The sequence below is a fragment of the Anolis carolinensis genome, chromosome 2, assembly GCF_035594765.1.
Source record: "Anolis carolinensis isolate JA03-04 chromosome 2, rAnoCar3.1.pri, whole genome shotgun sequence".
Taxonomy (NCBI): domain Eukaryota; kingdom Metazoa; phylum Chordata; class Lepidosauria; order Squamata; family Dactyloidae; genus Anolis; species Anolis carolinensis.
In genome coordinates this window covers 243,291,837-243,311,361 of record NC_085842.1, presented here as the reverse complement: position 1 = coordinate 243,311,361, position 19,525 = coordinate 243,291,837, and the positions used below count along the sequence as shown (strand labels likewise).

Genomic DNA, 19,525 nt, shown 5'->3' with positions numbered 1-19,525 from the left:
TTATTTGGTATGTATTTTCACAATTTCAAGAAAATCCCATTGATTTAGTAATGACTTCCTTAAAGGAATATTTACACTCTTTGATTACATGTAATCTATCTCACCACAGAGAGCAATAATGCTATTTGGGGAGGAACAAATGTGATATTTGAATACATACCTCATGTTGCTTTAACTATATGATTCTGATCCTAGGGCATTTTGCTTTGCAAATATAACCCTGAGATAGCTTACATGGAAAACATTTAAGAATACTGTCATTAGAAATCAACATCTGGATCACTTTCTATTGAAAAACTATTCTTCTGGGCCTAAAATGACCTAGGAAGGGACAAATATATGGCAAAATTGTATCTACATCAAGTAGTAGGGCATTTGGGGGCAAATAAATCAGGGACTCCTAATAATCAGGAAAATGGCTCTGATCAGGCTCTGTTTTTCTTACTTCTGTTTTATAACAGCTGACCAGCGAAAAAGTGTGAGTTACTAATTAATGTCAACTGACATTAGTGCAGAATGAAGGAATCTTTAGTTCTCCAGATGTTACAGACTACAGTTCCAAAGGTCCTAGGCAGCATGGACAACTAATATATTGTTAGAGTTGTGGTATAAAACATTTGATGACTCCATGGTCCTCACCCTCAATGCAGGGTGCCTCTACACTGCAGAATTAATGCAATTTAACAAAATTAATGCAATTTAACACCATGGTTCAATGCTATGAAATCCTGGAAATTGTGGTTTTACCTTCTCTGCCAAAGAGTGTGTGTGCCTCACCAAACTACAACTCCCATAATCCCATAGCACCGAGCCACAGCAATGAAAGTAGTGTCAAATTGCAGTGTAGACACATCATTAGGGTATTACCCTTGACACACAGTGTCCTATAGTGAATCATAGAATCATAGAATAGTAGAGTTGGAAGAGACCTCATGGGCCATCAGTCCAACCCCCCGCTAAGAAGCAGGAAAGTATACATTTAATATCCCCACTATTGAGATAAATTGGTACATTCAGCATTTTGTAGGACTGTTATGCAAGGTTCACTATACTGACTGTATATAAAGTTATATACAAGTTGCAAATCTTGGTATTTGATGATAGTTGAAGGAAACCTTTGGATTTTAAAAACCCCTGAAGTACCAATAAGATGGACTGTGCTTTTTTTGTTTACTGAACAACAATAACAAAACAAAACCTTCCATCTTATTGGTGCTACTTCAAAGATTAATGAAAGATTACTTAGAGATTACGTATCCAAGTCTAAGCATTTCTGACAGGTGATTGAAAGATGTGGAACTTCCGAAGAAGTTTTGTTGTCTCATTCCTAAGCGGTTAGCTGAATGACACAACAATCAGGAGAATCAATCTATGGGGAAATTGACAGAAGTCTTTAGCTTGACTCTTGCGTAAAGCCAGAGTTCCTGCAGAGGATGTAAATGACTTCAAACTTTCAACTCGTTTCCTCCCAAAATTTCATTGTGATAGTCATGTGTAATATCTTAAAGAGTAAAAGATCTGAATTACCTAATACGGAGAATAAATGAAAGAGGTGACTGCCCTAGGGATATGTAGTTGATGCAAACAAGATGCTAGATGTATTTTGAGGCTAGATGTTCATTAGAACAAACCTCTCATTCAAACATTCCAGACTGCATGACTGTGTCATGCTTCTTTTTGTGTTATCCAGAATCATATAATCAAAGTTTCATAGCAATAATAATATTCATGTTCATTGATTTAGGGAGTAATAAGGTACAGAAGTCAGAAGTCTCAGAATATATGTAGGTTTTATCTTTGGATGCTCATGATGTTATCAGATCTGATGAATGATGAGATGGCATCTCATGAATAGAAATATTTTTTCAGTTTGATTTGAAAGCTCAGCTGTCAAGATGAAGAGAAATGAATTATGTTAAAGACACTGCTGATCTATAGCAGGCCTGTTTTAGTACCTCACTAAACTTCGGTTGTCTTTAAGTTTTTGTCTTTGCCTATATATAGTACCTTATTTTCAAGGGCATCCAATCTACGGGGATGAGACAAAGTCTTTCCCCCCTTTTCCAGACCTTTTTGTATCTTTGGTTATTATGAAGGAAGGAAATCAATAAGACAGAGTGCTTATTGCTGGGGTTTTTTTCGTGTCAGGAGCAGCTTGAGAAACTGCAAGTCGCTTCTAATGTGAGAGATTGACCATCTGCAAAGATGTTGCCCAGGGGACCGCCGGATTTTTTTTTGATGTTTTTATCATCCTTGTGGGAGGCTTCTCTCTTGTCCCCGCATGGAGCTGGAGCTGATAGAGGGAGCTCATCCACACTTTCCCCAGGTTGGATTCGAACCAGCAACCTTCAGGTCAGCAACCCAACCTACAAGTCATCAGTCCTGCTGGCACAAGGGTTTCACCCAATGGGCCACCGGAGGATGCTGGTGAATCTTTGGTTACTACATTCTGATACCTTCAACCTGTTTTCTGTGATCTGGATCCTTCTACCAACAGGAGAGGCCAAATCAAGTAGAAACTCGTCGTGCCATCTTGACATGCTTGGAAGTTACAACTTTTACAAACCAGGATCGTAAACAAGAGTTAGTCATGGTTACAAATTCTGGTTAGTTTGGGGATAACAAACCAAGAACCCCAGTTTGAATGATACAGTAAACTTCCAATTTCTCGTTAGTTCATCCTTTCCTCCTGGGATATTCGGAGGAATCCAAGATTCTCTGGCATTCTGGTTTACTCTTACATGCAAACATGAAAGTTATATGTATCTGGGCTTAAAAGAACAATGACAAAAGTTGATCGTGCTCCAGCTCCATGCGGGGACATGAGAGAAGCCTCCCATAAGGATGGTAAAAACATCAAAACATCCGGGCATCCCCTGGGCAACGTCCTTGCAGACGGCCAATTCTCTCACACCAGAAGTGACTGACACGAAAAAATAAATAAATCGTGGGATGTTGGGGATTGCCACATTCTTCCTACCCTAATATTGACTCAGAGAAAACTGATTCATGATTGCTTCAATTGGCCATAAGGAATTTTAATGGAAGAGGGGAATAAAACCCACAGCTACAGCTGAGGAAAGGGAGGAAATTCTGGGAGGTAGAAAGGGATGGATGGCAACAGTAGCATCACTTCTTTCTGAGCTGGAAGGAGTGGTGTATGTTGTGGTTACAAACACAGCTGAGAAGAAGCTTGGTTGGGGATGAGTAAGGAAATGTGGAGGAAGGAAGTGAGACATCTTGGAACTGGCCTAGGACTTCCCTCTGTTGTCAGACAAGCCTTCTGTCCACCTCTTCTTTCACTAACAAAGGATTTAAGACCTAACAATGGGATTGAGACTCAGCTGTGGGGAATCCGACATGCTTGGCATCAACTTCAAGGATGTGGTATGTTATGGTAGGGACTGATCCTGAGAAGCCTCCTTCAGTTCTCCATTAAACATCAATCTGTCATAACATTCGTTGTGTCTCCAAACAATCCACAAAGAAAATTATATTCCTACATTCTGACCTACAAGAAGTAGCTTGACTATCAAGCAAAAAGTGGGTGCTAGAAATAATATCATACGAAACCTAAGTGGCACAATCTAGGGATCACAACCAGACATCTCTACCCTTACACTTTGCTGCTCTGCTGCTGAATACGCATGCCCTGTGTGGAATATATCTCACCACGTTAAAATAGTGGATGTGGCTCTTAATGACTGCTGGAGAAATTATACTGTTTAGCTGGTATTGCACCACCTGATATCTGTCGGGAAGTAGCAGCCAGTAATGAAAGGACCAAGGCATTGACATCTTGACAGCAAACGAGAGTTCAAAAGTGGCAGGTTAAAACCTGGAACCTCAATCAGTGGCTGAGATCGGGTGAGAAACTCCCTCCTAGGCACACAGAAGACTGGGTGACTTGGAAGACACTGAACAGACTCTGCTCTGGTGCCACAAGATGCAGAGTCAAACTTCAGAAATGGGGTTACAAAGTGAAGTTCACAACATGTGAATGTGGAGAAGACCAAACCACAGACCACCTACTACAATGCAGCCTGTGCCCTGCCACATGCACAATGGAGGACCTTCTTACAGTCACACCAGAGGCACTAGAAGTGGCCAGCATCTGGTCAAATGAAATTTTGCACAATACCAAGTTTTTAACTTTGTGGGTTTTTATGCATTATAGCTGTATTCTTAATTCGCTTCTGACATGATAAATACTTTCATTAAGGCAATGGATGTAGATTAGCCATTAGACTTATTTGAAGAGTCTCCATCAGAAAGATGCTTTGGGGTCCAACAGGAGCTTACAGTGGCAAGCCTCTCCAGCAGGAGGTCACAATGGCTAGCTGCTCCAGCAGGGAGAATCAGCATGAGGTCACAATAGCTAGCCTCATTTCTTCAGGAAGGTTGCATTTGTTTGAGGACACATTGGTCAGTCTTTCATGGTAGCAAGCAGCAAGAGAAAGAGGATAACCATGTGGATAGAATGCCTGGCTCTGTCTTTCTCTCTCCCACAATGGAGCAATGGCAGAAGCAGGCGCAGAAAGAGGTCAGTTTTTTTCTTAAAGCGGGGAGCAAAAGTGTGTGACTGATGTGGGTCTACGTGGGATGCATCTACACTGTAGGATGAATGCAGTTTGACACTGTAATGACTCAGTGCCATGGAACCCTGGGAGTTATAACTTATAGTTTTACAAGGTCTTTAACTTTCTCTGCCAAAGAATGGCGCCACCTCACCAAACTACAACTCTGGTCCCATAGTATTGAGCCATGGCAATGAAAGTGGCATCAAATTGCATTAATTTTACAGCATAGATGTACTCATGGTCTCACAACTGACACTTGACAGCAAAGTTCTGGAGAAGCAGGAAGCAATCAAACATCTCATTTGTTAGACAGCTTCTTACAGTAAATGCCTCCAGATGGCCTATGACAATAAGTTGAGATAATGGAGGCAGACATGAAGTTGTTAACTGGGTAATCATTTTCAGAATCTGTTGGAATAGTTTGAGGGGCACATTCAAAATAATAAAGATGGGGAAGTTCAGCATTGAATAGTCTTATTGAATAAACAAGTTTGTTTATTCGGTGCTTCAACCCTTGAGGCTTTCTGATCTCTAAGACATTTAGCGATTAAAGGCCAGACTTTGAAACAAAGCCAGTGAAAATGCTATAATGCCGGCAAACTATATACAGCATGATGGATTCCAGTTAAGATTCTGACTATTGTATTCTAAACCAGTGATTCACAATCTAGTCTTTCAGATAGTTCTGGACTTGAGTTACTAGAATTTCAGACCATGGGCCAAATAATTTGGAACTTATGGCAACTAAAGTCCAACTTAAAAGACCAAATTTTAAGAATTTAAAAATTTTAAGGGACCTATAGATTGCCTACAGAAATGTGACAATCTGCAGACAATCTTTTTCCACCTTAGATTTTTTACATTATCTTTTTGTGGTGAAATTGCAACAGACCCAAAGCCCTTTGCAAACTCCTTAATAAGAGAATAAGAGTCGGAGGTAGAAGTAATATCTTCCCACTCCCCCTGCTTGTTAGTGTAATCATTGATTTTTTTTCTGGGTCTGTGTATGTTTGCTTTGGTTTTAAGATGAGATTCTGATGTAATTGTGCCATTATGAACTACCAAGTTTGCTGACATCACAAGGAATGTGCACTCCTCCAACATTGCCAGCCATAAAAGAATTATAGTGTAGGAAGGGAGGAAAGGTTATTTTGTTAAGAAAATGAATGACTGATCTATCTATAAAAGAATGAACCTGAGATGATCTCTTTATTCAAGTAGCTCTAACAGAGTTTATTCCTTGGCATCCTCCTTTTTGTACAATGGGGCCGAGTGGAAAATTCAGGAGGGAATGATCCGTATAACTTACAAAACTACCTGATGATTGTGCAAAGTAAAAAAATTCTGGTACTGCATTTGTTCTTTGACTTGCATCACATGTTGCTTCCTAGCTATTTATATGCATTAGCTGGGGTAGAATAATAGAATAGTAGAGTTGGAAGAGACGTCATGGGCCATCCAGTCCAACCCCCTGCCAAGAAGCAGGAAAATCGCATTCAAAACACCCCCGACCGATGGCCACCCAGCCTCTGTTTAAAAGCCTCCAAAGAAGGAGCCTCCACCACACTCCAGGGCAGAGAGTTCCACTGTCGAACAGGTCTCATAGTGAGGAAGTTCTTCCTAATGTTCAGGTGGAATCTCCTTTCCTGTAGTTTAAAGCCATTGCTCCGTGTCCTATTCTCCAGGGTCGCAGAAAACAAGATTGCTCCCTCCTCACTATGACTTCCCCTCACATATTATACATGGCCGTCATGTCTCCTCTCAGCCTTCTCTTCTGCAGGATAAATATGCCCAGTTCTTTAAGCCGCTCCTCATAGGGCTTGTTTTCCAGACCCTTGATCATTTTAGTCAGCCTCCGCTGGACACATTCCAGCTTGTCAACATCTTCCTTAAATTTCGGCGCCCAGAATTGGACACAGTATTCCAGGTGTGATTCCATGGTAGGGGATCTATATCTGTGAAATGTATAGATATGTATTGTACAGGCAGTCCCCAAGTTATGAACAAGATAGGTTCTGTAGGTTTGTTCTTAAGTTTAATTTGCCTGTAAGTTGGAACAGGTACATTTTACGTGTAACTCCAGCCACACACACACACACACACACACACACACACACACACACAAGCTTTGGATAGTATAGGGAAGAGTTAACACCCCTGTGGTGTTTGTTTTGCTGTCTGTGCCTTTGCTCAGAAGATTTCACCTTACTTTCTGTCCCTGTGTTTTTTGGATTTTGAAAAATGTGGCTTGTTGTGGAAACAAGGATTGGTGAGAAAGCTCTAGTGGAGATCCCTTTTTCCTATGATAATAACTCTTTCAGGAATGAATTTCTCTTCCTAGGGGTAGATTTCTCTCACTTCCTGTTGTCTCACCCCCGTTCTTAACTATGGGTTGTATGAGTCAGGAACTGCTTGTATATAATTTGTTCTAATTCCCCCCCCCCCCCGAACCCTGACCATGGGAAACAGTTCTGCTTCCATCCAGCCTCTTCTGGAAGATTGATTGGAAGCTGCTCTAATGGCTATTGCTTTAAGCACCATCAAGGGCAGAGTTTGTTCAGCATGTTTATTAAACTCTTGACCAAGAAAAAACAGTATTTATGTATTTTCTAATTAACTGAATAATATATGTTCTGTTGGTTATGGTGTGATCTAATCACAAGTAACCATGGCTGATTCGAATGCAAAAAGAGTAGCCCAACACCAGAGTATCACTAAAACTGTGAAAATTTGATGTACAGCACAACAGATTCAATACTGTAGTTTTGCTTACCTATGCTTCAAAAAATATTTCCCCTGGCTGTATTTGTGGACCTCTCTACATCTTCAGTGCAATTCTATGCAGTTTTTCAACAAGACACTACCTGGAAATCAATTCCTGGGTCACTTCCTGATTGAGGGAATATTGAAAAATTGCCTAGAAGGTTATTTTAGAGAAAAATCGCTTTTTAAAGAATTTGGGACCGCAAGAGCTACGAAAACAGTCCTGGTGGCATGTACCTGTGGCCCATGGGCTGTTTTATAGACAATGAAACTGTTTGACTTACCTTATCTCAAGCTCATTAAGCCTGATAGTGATGGTTTAAGTATATCTTTTTGCATCTTGCTAAATATGCTAAGGAAATGTGGAAGTTAAAATGTTGTTAAAGAATTTTGATTACCTTTCTTTCTTTCTTTTTATATGAAAGGCATTCCTCAGCAGACATTCGAAAGCAGTTCGTAAATCAACTAAACCTCGGACAGATTCCTCAAAGAAGTATCAGTAGCCCCGGTTTCTCTACTGTTCATCTAGTAAGTATGGAGCTTGCTGTGCATTTTTGTTATTGCGTGAGATTAATATTAGCTATCATGAGCAAGGGTAACTATTAGAGGTGTGCATTTTTTCATTTGTTCTCATATCAAATTCATTAAATTCAAACTTAGGTAAAGGTAAAGGTTTTCCCCTGACGTTAAGTCCAGTCATGTCTGACTCTGGGGGTTGGTGCTCATCTCAATTTCTAAGCCAAAGAGCCAGCGTTGTCTGTAGACACCTCCAAGGTCATGTGGCCGGCATGACTGCATGGAGCGCCGTTACCTTCCCGCCGGGGCAGTACCTATTGATCTAATCACATTGGCATGTTTTCGAACTGCTAGGTTGGCAGGAGCTGGAGCTAACAGCTGCCGCTCACGCCGGTCCCGGGGATTGAACCTGGGACCTTTCGGTCTCCAGCTCAGTGCTTTAACGCACTTTGCCACCGGGGCTCCTAATTCAAATTTACAAGGCGATATATGATTCTTAGGCGTGGCCCACACCAAAAATGTAAGAATCAAAACGTACCCCATACTTTTTCGTTTTCGTTTTGTAGATCCCGGAAGGCTCCCAAAGTCAGTTTCATATTCAGTGCAAGGAAGCAATGCTGAAAGCAAATCCAAAAAATGCTGCCTTAGTGCCTTGTCTTTCCTCTGTAAATTAATGGCCTCTCACCATTAGAAGAGGCCAGAATAGGAGGGAGAAAGCAGAGTTTGCTGGGAAAAGCACAAAACTCAGGGGAATGTAGTTTAGGTAGGCGAGGAGCCCTATGCCAGAGAATTCAAAAGGCTCTGCCCCAAACTACATTTCCCAGAATGCAGTGCTCAGCATCAGAGAGATTTGCCAGCCAGAGTGCCAATAAATTTAATATACTACATTATGATTTTTGGTCCTGGGTTATAAATGTCATTTCCTAATTGGCTTATTATAAAAAAACGAGGCAGAAGTTTATAAAATTGCAAAAACTGTCTTTGTCTTGATAACTTAGTCTTTATTATATAGCACATTTTGCTGTAGTATATTATCTAGTCCACCAACTTAACATCATCATCCATCCATTTAACGAAGTTTTGGCTCAAAAACAAAGTTCCTAGAATAGAACAGCTATTTTCAAAATAAGGACTACACAATTAAACAGGAAATAACACTTTCAAACTAGGAAGATATTTTCTTTATTCTATGTGGGGCTACCTTTGAAGACGACTCGGAAACTGCAGTTAGTGCAAAGGTCGGTAGCCAGATTACTTACCAGGTTGAGCTTTCAGGAGCATACCACACCCCTCCTAAAGCAGCTCCACTGGCTCCCAAAGAGTTTCTGGGTCCGATTCAAAGTGCAGGTGATTACCTGTAAAGCCCCATACGCTTTGGGTCCAACCTATCTTCAAGACCGTATCTCCTTCTATGAAGCGGCACAGGCATTGAGATCTCCTGTGGAGGCCCTTTTCTTGGTCCCACCACAGTCTCAAATATGGTTGGTGGGGATGAGAGAGAGGGCCTTCTTGGTGGTGGCACCCTGGCTCTGAAATGCCCTCCCTAGAGAGATCAGGCTAGCCCCCTTGCTTCAAGCCTTCCTTTCCAGTTTAAAAACATGGCTTTTAAAATAAGCCTTTGATATTATGTAGATTTTTAGGATTAGTCCGAGGACTTACTGTTGCTGTCACATCAGCACTGAGCTCTGTCAATTGGAAACAACTTGTTTTTATCCAAAGGAATGACGGCATTTGAATTTTAATGTTTTACATTGTAATTATGTATGTGTGTGATTGTAATTGTATGGTTTTATCATTTTAGATTTATGTATTGTCTATATGCAGCACTTCACTGTACTTTGTTAGCCACCCCGAGTCCCTTTGGGGAGATGGTGGTGGGGTAGAAATAATAATAATAATAATAATAATAATAATAATAATAATAATAATAATAACTATTATTAATTAAAATATTGTTTATAAAAACTTTGAAAATTCCCCAAAAATCCATGGATAAGTGAAACACTTTGAAATTTGGTGGGCTAAGAGTGGTTAATGTGTTCTACATTTGTAGTGAGTTTCACTCCAATGGCTGTAAAAATGAGGGAGAAAGGAGCCCCTGAAGTTTCCCCATCATAGTAATTATGCGCAATTACTATTATGAAATAGTAACGAAATTTCGTTGCTCTCATTATAGTAATGAATTTTTCACTAACTATTAGAGATGTGCGCACTGCGCAGTATTTGTCTCATTTGTTTAATTCGTGTTTCTGTTTTGTATCGTCCATTTGGATGGCACAAAACAGAAAGACCCCCAACGAAACAAAAACTGACTCGAAACAGAATGCAGGCAGGAGCTGATATCAGCTCCACGCCTGCCTTTTGGATCGATCAGCTGTAGGCCTTGCGAGGCCTGGGTGCGTAGGACCGAAACCTGCACCCATAGGCCCAAAGCTCCGGGCCTACAGGTGCAGCTGGGCCTTGCAGGGTCTACAACCGATCGCTCAGTAAGGATTACTCAGCAATCGACTGTAGGCCCTGCAAGGCCTGGCTAGGCATGGCCCAAAGCTGCACCCAGGCCTATGGGTGCAGACTTTGGGCCTACACGCACAGGCCTGGGGGGGGGGGAAGGTTGGGATTTGCTGGGTCATCCTGTGCCTCCCCCCCTCCCTTTACCCGGCTCCTTACTGGGCATTTGAGTGGCACTGGCTGGTGCTGTGGCCTTGGCCGACACCTTCACCCCCCCCCCCTGAAAAAAACAAAACAAAATCAAAACAAATGTCTGACCTCCTAATTTCGGAAATGGATTAGGGCCTTGACGAAAGTGGGGACACGAAAGAGAACAAGGTAAGTCTTGAAAGCACATCTCTACTAACTATACTTTAGAAACAAAATGCCATCACCCCCCAGTTTTGTAATGACTTTTAAACCATGTTTTTAATGGATTGCACAACCCTAGTAACTATTTCTTTTCAAGACCGAGACATGTTAGGATATGCAGGAGATAAGGCTGGTCCTTCCATTTGGTAGTATGCAGGTTTGCTTCAGTGGGCAGATGCTTAGGAATATGACATGTTCTTCCACCAGATAGCCTTGGTGGGGGAAATGGTGTATAGGTGGGATTTTGATAAGAAAAATGACAAGCAGAGGAACTGTCCCTCCTCATTTTGACATTTATGGATTTGATTCTTCATAAATTTGATTAAAATGTTGTCATTAGGGATCTCTAGGTCCTCTTGTGTCATTCTATGGTCAGCTTTCAGTGGAAGTCAACTATAGAGTCATGTTGGAAGACTTAGACCAGTGGTTCTCAACCTGTGGGTCCCTAGGTGTTTTGGCCTGCAACTACAGAAATCTAAGCCAGTCTACCAGCTGTTAGGATTTCTGGGAGTTGAAGGCCAAAACATCTGGGGACCTACAGGTTGAGAACAACTGACCTAGACATTCTTAGGCCCCTTCCACACAGCTGAATAAATGCCCCCATTATTTGCTTTGAACTGGAATATATGGCAGTATGGACGCAGACAACCCAGTTCAAAGCAGATATTGTAGGATTTTTGCCTTGATATTCTGGGTTATATGATTGTGTGGAAGGGCCCTGAGAGGCAGTTCTCTCAGGCAGAAGATTAGCAATTTATTTGTTCACATTTTTTGACTTTCGTGGGAGTTCTGTGCCCCTAACCCCAGGAGATGTGGAGGGCTAATGGTACTCACTGCTGCTTCATATTAGCCCTAAAATTTCCTCTTCCCTTTGAAAAATAAATTGTTACAATTTTGCATATTTCATGTGTTTGGTGCAACATGTATAGGTTTTATACAGTAGTAAACAAATTAGGCAGCGGGCTGTAGATTCGTTCTGCAGACTATATCAAGCAGGTTGCAATTCTATATGCATTTACCTGAGAGCTCATTTAATTTAATTTGAGTATTGGTAAATATGCATAGGATCATATAATAGAATTATATTATTTTTGTACCTTCCTGTATAACACAAGTTTAGAATATTATTACTATTCATGATTATGTTGCTCAGAAGCAATAGTTAATTTGGTGACTACTGAATTACTTTGCCCCAAGACAGTGGTTCTCAACCTGTGGGTCCCCAGGTGTTTTGGCCTACAACTTCCAGAAATCCCAGCCATTTTGCCAGCTGTTAGGATTTCTGGGAGTTAAAAACATCTGGGGACCCACAGGTTGAGAACCACTTCCCCAAGAGATTCCAGCATTGTTGTGATATGACTTATGGGCAGATCTACCTTAATTTTTAAGACAAAAAATAATTAGGATTTCCTAGATAGATCCTGATTAAATATACAGTTCTAGTGATTTATTTCCTTATTTAAAATGCCATCTTATCTCACAATTTAGAATGAGTGTAGGTTTCAATACCCTAAAGCAGTGGTTCTCATCTTGTGGGTCCCCAGATGTTTTGGCCTACAAGTCCCAGAAATCCCAGCCAGTTTACCAGCTGTTAGGATTTCTGGGAGTTGAAGGCCAAAACATGTGGGGGTCCACAGGTTGAGAACCACTGTCCTAAAGCAATATTTCTCAAACTGTGCTTTGGACTTCAGGTGTTTTGGACTTCAGCTTCCAGAAACCACAGCCAGCTTACCAGCTGTTAGGAATTGTGGGAGCTGAAATCCAAAACATCTGGAGGAGCACAGTTAGAGAAACACTGGCCTAAAGGAACCTGGTCCCCACTGATCCTGGAAACTAAGTAAAGTCAGCTGTGGTTAGTATTTGGATAAGAGACTACCAAAGTATACTAGGTAGTATGAAAGGCTGCATTTCAGAGGAAGAAACTGGTACGATCATCTCTTATTATTCCTTGCCTAAGGAAACCCTATGAAACTAATGGGATTACCATCTGTCAGTAGGCAAAATAATCTTGGCTAGATTACAATTTCAGAATTATAGTGATGTTTAATGATGAGGTTTTTCAGTGCAGTCTCACATAATTATTCCTTAGAGCTTCATTTTTTTCTACCCTGATTTGATAATGTTTGAACCAAAGCACAATCTTTCAGAATAGCTACTCTGTTAAAAAAATAATCTCATTCTCAAAACACCATGAGAACTCTTATTGTTCAGAACAAAGGACATTTTTCTTCTTCTTGCCTTCAGTCCTTGTTAACAACAAGGTGAATGTGGTGACTGCAGGGTTTTCTTGAGCCTAATGAGTTCTTTTCCAGGCTTTTTCACTACATTTTGATCACAATGTTCAGGATGTTTCGAAAGCTACGGTTTTGGAAAGTGGAACACTGTAAGAAATATACGCTTCCTGTCTGTCAGAGCTCACCACCATCATTTTGCTCACTTCCTCAATCTGTGAAGTGGCGGTGGTTTACTCGTCCTTTGCTGGTTACTCATTGGAGGGTGGCGGGAGTTGTCTCTTGCTTGAAAAAAAGTTTGGGGGTTTTTTTTGCCAAGACGCTCGATTTTTGTTTCCGTTCTCCACCATTTTGGTTGCTGACACATGTTTTTGATATTGATTGCACCATACTAAGAAGGTATGTTTGCTCTACGGGATTTGTAAGGGTTATTTTTTCTTTTTTTGGTAGGATGCTTAATTTGCTTTTCAATGGATTGATCAGACAGCAATTCCGAACCAGCTGGATTTATCTTTTATTTAACAGATGGTTAGAAATACTCTTTCACAAGTTAGTCCAGTCATTCTTGTCATTTTTGTTTGTAAAACTGAAGAAGTGACAACTTTGCTATTTAAATGTAAAATGTATGCAAAGTTCATCTTGGATGGCCAGAAAGCTTGGTTCTACATTGTCACTTTTATCTTTTTTTATTGAATAATCAAGAAATACTATGTTTGAAAAAAGTTATGACCTATTACTAGCAAAGATGTTTGGTATGGCTAGTTTTTAGCTACTGACATGTTAAAATTTAAACATGCTTTACATTACAATTATTAATGCAGACCTGTTTTCAAATGACTGTTATCAGGCACATAATTCTGACAAAAAATCCAGATGGGATAGAAGTGGTGTGGTCTGAAAAAGATGATGTGACAAAATAGTTGGTCGTCTTTACTGTGCTATATTGGGGAAAGGTAAAGGTTTTCCCTTGACATTGTCTAGTCGAGTCCGACTCTGAAGGTTGATGCTCATCTTCATTTCTAAGCCAAAGAGCTGGCATTGTCCGTAAACACTTCTTAGGTTATGTGGCCAGCATGTCTGCATGGAGCACCGTTATCTTCCTGCCAGAGCGGTACCTATTGATCTACTCACTTTTGCATGTTTTCAAACTGCTAGGTTGGCAGAAGCTGGGGCTATCAGTGGGAGCACACCCTGTTCCCTGGATTCGAACCGCTGACATTTCGGTCAGCAAGTTCAGCAGCTCAGTGGTTAAATTCGCTGCGCCACTGGGGGCCCCATGTGTGATATGTATTTCTTGATACATCAGTAATACAAGTACAATCCTGACTTTAGTTATGCCCAAAGCCTTATTGACTTTTAATAATAATAAACTTTATTTATATCCCGCCTCCTCTTCCCGAAGGGACTCGATTTTAATATTAACGGTTTCATAAAAGGTTCCACACAGCCATATAACCAGAATATCAAGGCAAATAATCCACAATATCTGTTTTGAACAGGGTTATCTGAGGGCCCTTCCAGACAGGCCCTATATCCCAGGATATGATTCCAGGTTTCCTGCTTTAAACTGGATTATATGAGTCCGCACTGCCAGATAATCTGGGATAAACAGAAAACCTTGGATTAGATCCCGGGATATAGGGCCTGCCTTGAAGGGCCCTGAGTCAACACTGCCATATAATCCAGTTCACTGTGGTTTTTATCCAGCTGTGTGGAAGGGGCCTAAGACTATAGTCTTTATTGTCTTAAAGGGAGTTTAAGCTTGAGGAGTCATGTATATGATTTCTCATGATATACTTATATTAGTTCTTTGCAGCAAAAACACTGTTCCATGACCTCCAAAAGACAAACTATGCTTCCTCATAATATTAGTTCTTTGTAGCAAAAACACTGTTCTGTGTCCCCAGAAAGACATTTATTATCACATATTTCTGTGAATGTTTTCAAGCAAAATGCTTCTTCAATAACTTCCTGTGATTGTACCAGAAACAATTAAGAGAACGACATATAATTGAAAGTTTATATTTGTAAAAGGAACTGTCAGACTCTGCAAAATATTGTCTGCAGCTTGGCAAAGGAGCGGGACATTTCAACGTCCTAATTCTTTGCAAGGTTGCAGTTATATGAAGCCATTAAAAACTTTATGGTAAAGACCCATGAGGAAGGGTTTTCATTTTGACAAGCAGTCCAATAGCCCTATATCCCAGGATCTGATCTCTGGTTTTCTGCTTTAAACTGGATTATATGAGTCCATACTGCCTGATAATTTGGGATAAACAGAAAACCTGGGGTCAGATCCTGGGATGTAGGCCTGTCTGGAAAGGCCCTAAGAGAACAAAAATGCTACTTCTGTACTCCCCTTTCTCCTGATGACATGTCATAAAGCATGTTAAAGAAAAAGGACATAGTAACATGGTAGTTTAGGTTTTCCTTTTGATGTTACATACATTTATACTTAAATAAAATCATTTAGTGAAATGCTTGTCAATAAATATGAAACACATGTTGTTCTTAATATGGAACATGATGTTCATACGAAAAAAAATCATAACTAAGCTGTAAAAAAGTAATTGAAATGAATTTTTGTAGAAATTAGATGACCAATGATGCTTGGGGTAGAATTAATACAGGAGAACCAGTCTATTTTCTAATGGGGGTTTTTCTGTTCTGCCTTCCTTTCCTTCTCAGAGGCAGGCTGTACCACATTGGTCTGAGAGGCTCCCGATTTATATTTAGCTTTTCCTCCCTCAGTACAGTTAATGAGGAACTATCATCTTTATTTTTCTTTTCCCTTTGCTTCTCCATTGTATACCTCACTTTTCTATAAATGCAAAGAACTGATGGGGAACTGGAACTGCCACATATAGTTAGCAGGGTAGGCAAGCAAAAATTGTTGAAGGAGGGAAGGAGTCTTAACAGTATAAACGGAAAAGGAATGTTGATTCCTACTTGGTCAGTTTGGCCCATGGGAATTAACCTCATCAGTAAGTCGATTGTTTTTCCCATCCATCTCAGATACTTCACGGAAAGTACAACCTTTCATTTTAATGCCAAGCCTTCTCTGAATGAAGGATAGGATGGGTCTCTAATAACAAGAGGAAATTATTTCTGGCTTTTAATTTATGTTCACAAGGTAAAATAAAGGTAAAGGTGTCCCCCTGACATTAAGTCTAATCATATCCAACTCTGGGGGTCAGTGCTCATTTCCATTTCTAAGCCGAAGAGCCGGCGTTGTCCATAGACACCTCCAAGCAGGGCCGGCCCCACTATAGAGGCACCTGACGCCGCCGCCTCGGGCGCAGGCCTGGGGGGGCGCCGTCAGGCTGGGCGGGAGGCGGGGCACCGCCCTGACAGTGCCCCGCCTCCTGCCCAGTGCGCCCTGGCCCGTCTGGCCTTTTCTAGCTGGCCAGACTGCAGCGGAGGTCCCTCCAGGCCGCAATCGCGGCCTGCAGGGACCTCCGCTGCAGTCTGGCCAGCTAGAAAAGGCCAGACGGGCGAGCAGGAGTAGCGTGGGAGGCGGGGCCAGCTCTGGCCCCGCCCCCCGCCCAGCGTGCCCTGGCCCCGCCTCCCACGTTGCGTGCGAGGCGGGGCCAAGGCACGCTGGGCGGGGGGCCAGAGTTGGCCCCGCCTCCCACGCTACTCCCGCTCGCCCGTCTGGCCTTTTCTAGCAGGCCAGACTGCAGCGAAGGTCCCTCCAGGCCGCGATTGCGGCCTGGAGGGACCTCCGCTGCAGTCTGGCCTGCTAGAAAAGGCCAGACGGGCGAGCGGGAGTAGCGTGGGAGGCGGGGCCAACTCTGGCGCCGCCCCCCTGCCCAGCGTGCCCTGGCCCCGCCTCCCATGCTGTGTGGGAGGCGGGGCCAGGGCACGCTGGGCGGGGGGCGGGGCCAACTCTGGCCCCGCCCCCTCACTATTCGCCCTGGCCCCGCCTCCCACGCAGCGTGGGAGGCGGGGCCAGGGCACGCTGGGCGGGGCCAGGGCGCGGGAGGCGGGGCCGGTGGCGGGGGCGCTTTTCAGCACCCCCGCTTCACATTAAAAAATATCTCCGGCTGGCCCTGCCTCCAAGGTTATGTGGCCAGCATGACTGCATGTAGCGCTGTTACCTTTCTGCCAGAGCAGTACTTATTGATCTACTCACATTTCCATGTTTTTGAACTGCTAGGTTGGCAGAGGCTGGGGCTAACAGCGGGAGTTCAGCAGCTCAGAGGTTTAACCTTCTGCGCCACCGGGGGCTTACAAGGACTTGCTCTTAAATGAATTTTTGAAAGACAGACAAGGTAATTGGAGAAGGATGGAAGGATGTAGGATAGAGGAGCTAAAGAGCTACCACCAACCCTAACCCACAAGGATTGCAACCCCTCATCACAAATACATAAATTATAAATACATAAATAAAAAATAAAACAGTTACAAAAAAACAGAGAGATAGTGGAGTGTTTGCTTTTATTTTCAAATAATTGGGCTTTTTTTCATCATCATTGTGGGCGATTCACTTGTGGCCAAGCAAGGGTAGAGTCTTGGCGGTGGATCTGTAAATTACTTTAGAGACCTCTTCTAGATCCATATGGTCTTTCACAATGGGGACATAGGCCTCTTCCACACAGTTAAATAAAATCCCCCATTTTCTGCTTTGAACTGGAATATATGGCTGTGTAGACTCAGATACTCTAGTTCAGAGCAGATATTGTGGGATTTTCTTCCTTGATATTCTGGGTTATATGGCTGTCTAGATGGGCCCATAGATTTCCAAATGGAAGGTGATCACGACAAGAGTTTGTGTAGCATGCCTTCCTCTTGGTATGTTTATTCCTGCTTCGTTTTAAATGGTGTTTGTTACACAATCAGTGAATGTATCAGCATGGCACAAAATGTAATGCATGAAGGTCCTTCCACACAGCCCTATATTCCAGAATATCAAGGCAGAAAATCCCACAATATCTGCTTTGAACTGGGTTATCTGAATCCACACTGCCATACATCCCAGTTCAAAGCAGATAATGTGGGATTTTATTCAGCTGTGGAAGGGGCCCCAGAGACAGGGAGGTGCTATATGTTTATGCGTGGTGTGCTAATAGCAAACCAGCATCATTCATTTTCTTTTTGTAACATTCAGCCTCAGTTCTATGATGCAGTAGAGCCAGTGGATTTTGAAGGCTTCCTGATGATGCAGCTGAATAATTTAGATTCAGAATTACTCCAGGAACTTGGGGATTTTCCTGAAGATGACCTGGAGGTGGTCTTTACTCCAAAGGAGCACAGGACTCTACAGCCATCTTTACCAGAAGAAGGGTAAGCAAATCGGATGGTGGTGGGGGTGGGAAGAGAGTGTGCTTTAAAACCCAAAACATAGAAGTTGACCAAGGTCTAAAGAAATCCAGGCTCAGACCTCCACTCAGCCATTGAACTCATGGACAGATTTTGGACCAGTCATTCTCTCAAATTAACATACTTCACAAGGTTTTGTGAGGATTAAAACAAAATTGAAGACCATGTATTCCACCTTGAACTACTTAACACTTGTTCTCAATCTGTGGGTTGCCAGGTGTTTTGGCCTACAACTCCCAGAATCCAGTTTACCAGCTGTTAGGAATTCTGGGAGTTTATTTATTTATTTATTTATTTACAGTATTTATATTCCTCCCTTCTCACCCCGAAGGGCACTCAGGGCGGATCACATTACACATATAAGGCAAACATTCAATGCCTTGACATAGAACAAAGACAAAGACAGACGCAGGCTCCGAGCTGGCCCCGAACTCATGACCTCTTGGTCAGAGTGATTGGTCTCGGCTGCAGCTGACTGCTCACCAGCTTGCGCCACAGCCCGAGTTGAAGGCCAAAACATCTGGGGACCCACAGGTTGAGAACCAGTGACTTAGAAGAAGGTTGGGAAGACAAATAAGTAAGATGGAGCCCACTACATTGTACAATTTCCTGAGCCAAACCTTTTCTCTTCTTGATCTCTATAGACTATAGGAATGGTCCATTTGCTACTCAATAGGAGTGTCGTTCTGGATCTTGTTGCAGTAGTAGGGACCCAGGAGAGTTCATCCTTTATTAGATCTGAAGCTTTCGATTTAAATGACGCATTTCTAATGTAAACGTCACCTAGTTAATCACTACTCTAAATGACAGCTCTTGAAAAATCCAGTCTGATGAACGAAACTTCGATAGCTTCCTTCAAAGTGATCCATCCAAACGTCCCAACTATTTTTGGATTGCTACATCCTTCAACCCAAACCAGCTTGACAAATGGTTAGGGATGCTGAGAAATGTCTGAAACATTTGGAGGGTGCCATATAAAGGAAAGCTGGTTCATAGGCTGAGGTTCTAAATTGGACATTGATGTACCTATTTCAGGTATTGTAAGAACCTATTATTATTGACACAGGAGGCATAACTGAAACAAATTAAAAACATTTTAAAATTCTCTGGATGGTTGTCTGAGTAATCCACATTCTTAATAATAATAATAATAATAATAATAATAATAATAATAATAATAATAATAATAATAACATATTTATAACCTGCCCTCTCTCCCCAAAGGCACTAGGGCGGTTTCATGAGTTTTCCCTT

General features: G+C 42.0%; 1 protein-coding gene across 4 annotated transcripts in view; it reads left to right on the top strand.

Moving 5' to 3' along the window:
* dock8 (dedicator of cytokinesis 8) overlaps window positions 1-19,525 on the top strand; it is a 99,020-nt gene that overhangs the window by 5,308 nt on the left and 74,187 nt on the right. For 2 of the 4 annotated variants that reach the window (XM_008103317.3, XM_008103316.3), the window contains exons 2-3: window positions 7,769-7,871; window positions 18,060-18,235. In XM_008103317.3, coding sequence (XP_008101524.2) covers window positions 7,769-7,871; window positions 18,060-18,235 — 279 coding nt within the window. Of the gene's footprint in view, window positions 1-4,387; window positions 4,544-7,768; window positions 7,872-13,161; window positions 13,349-18,059; window positions 18,236-19,525 lie in introns of those variants that run through there. The other 2 variants (XM_062971965.1, XM_008103318.3) reach the window with 2 other exon arrangements.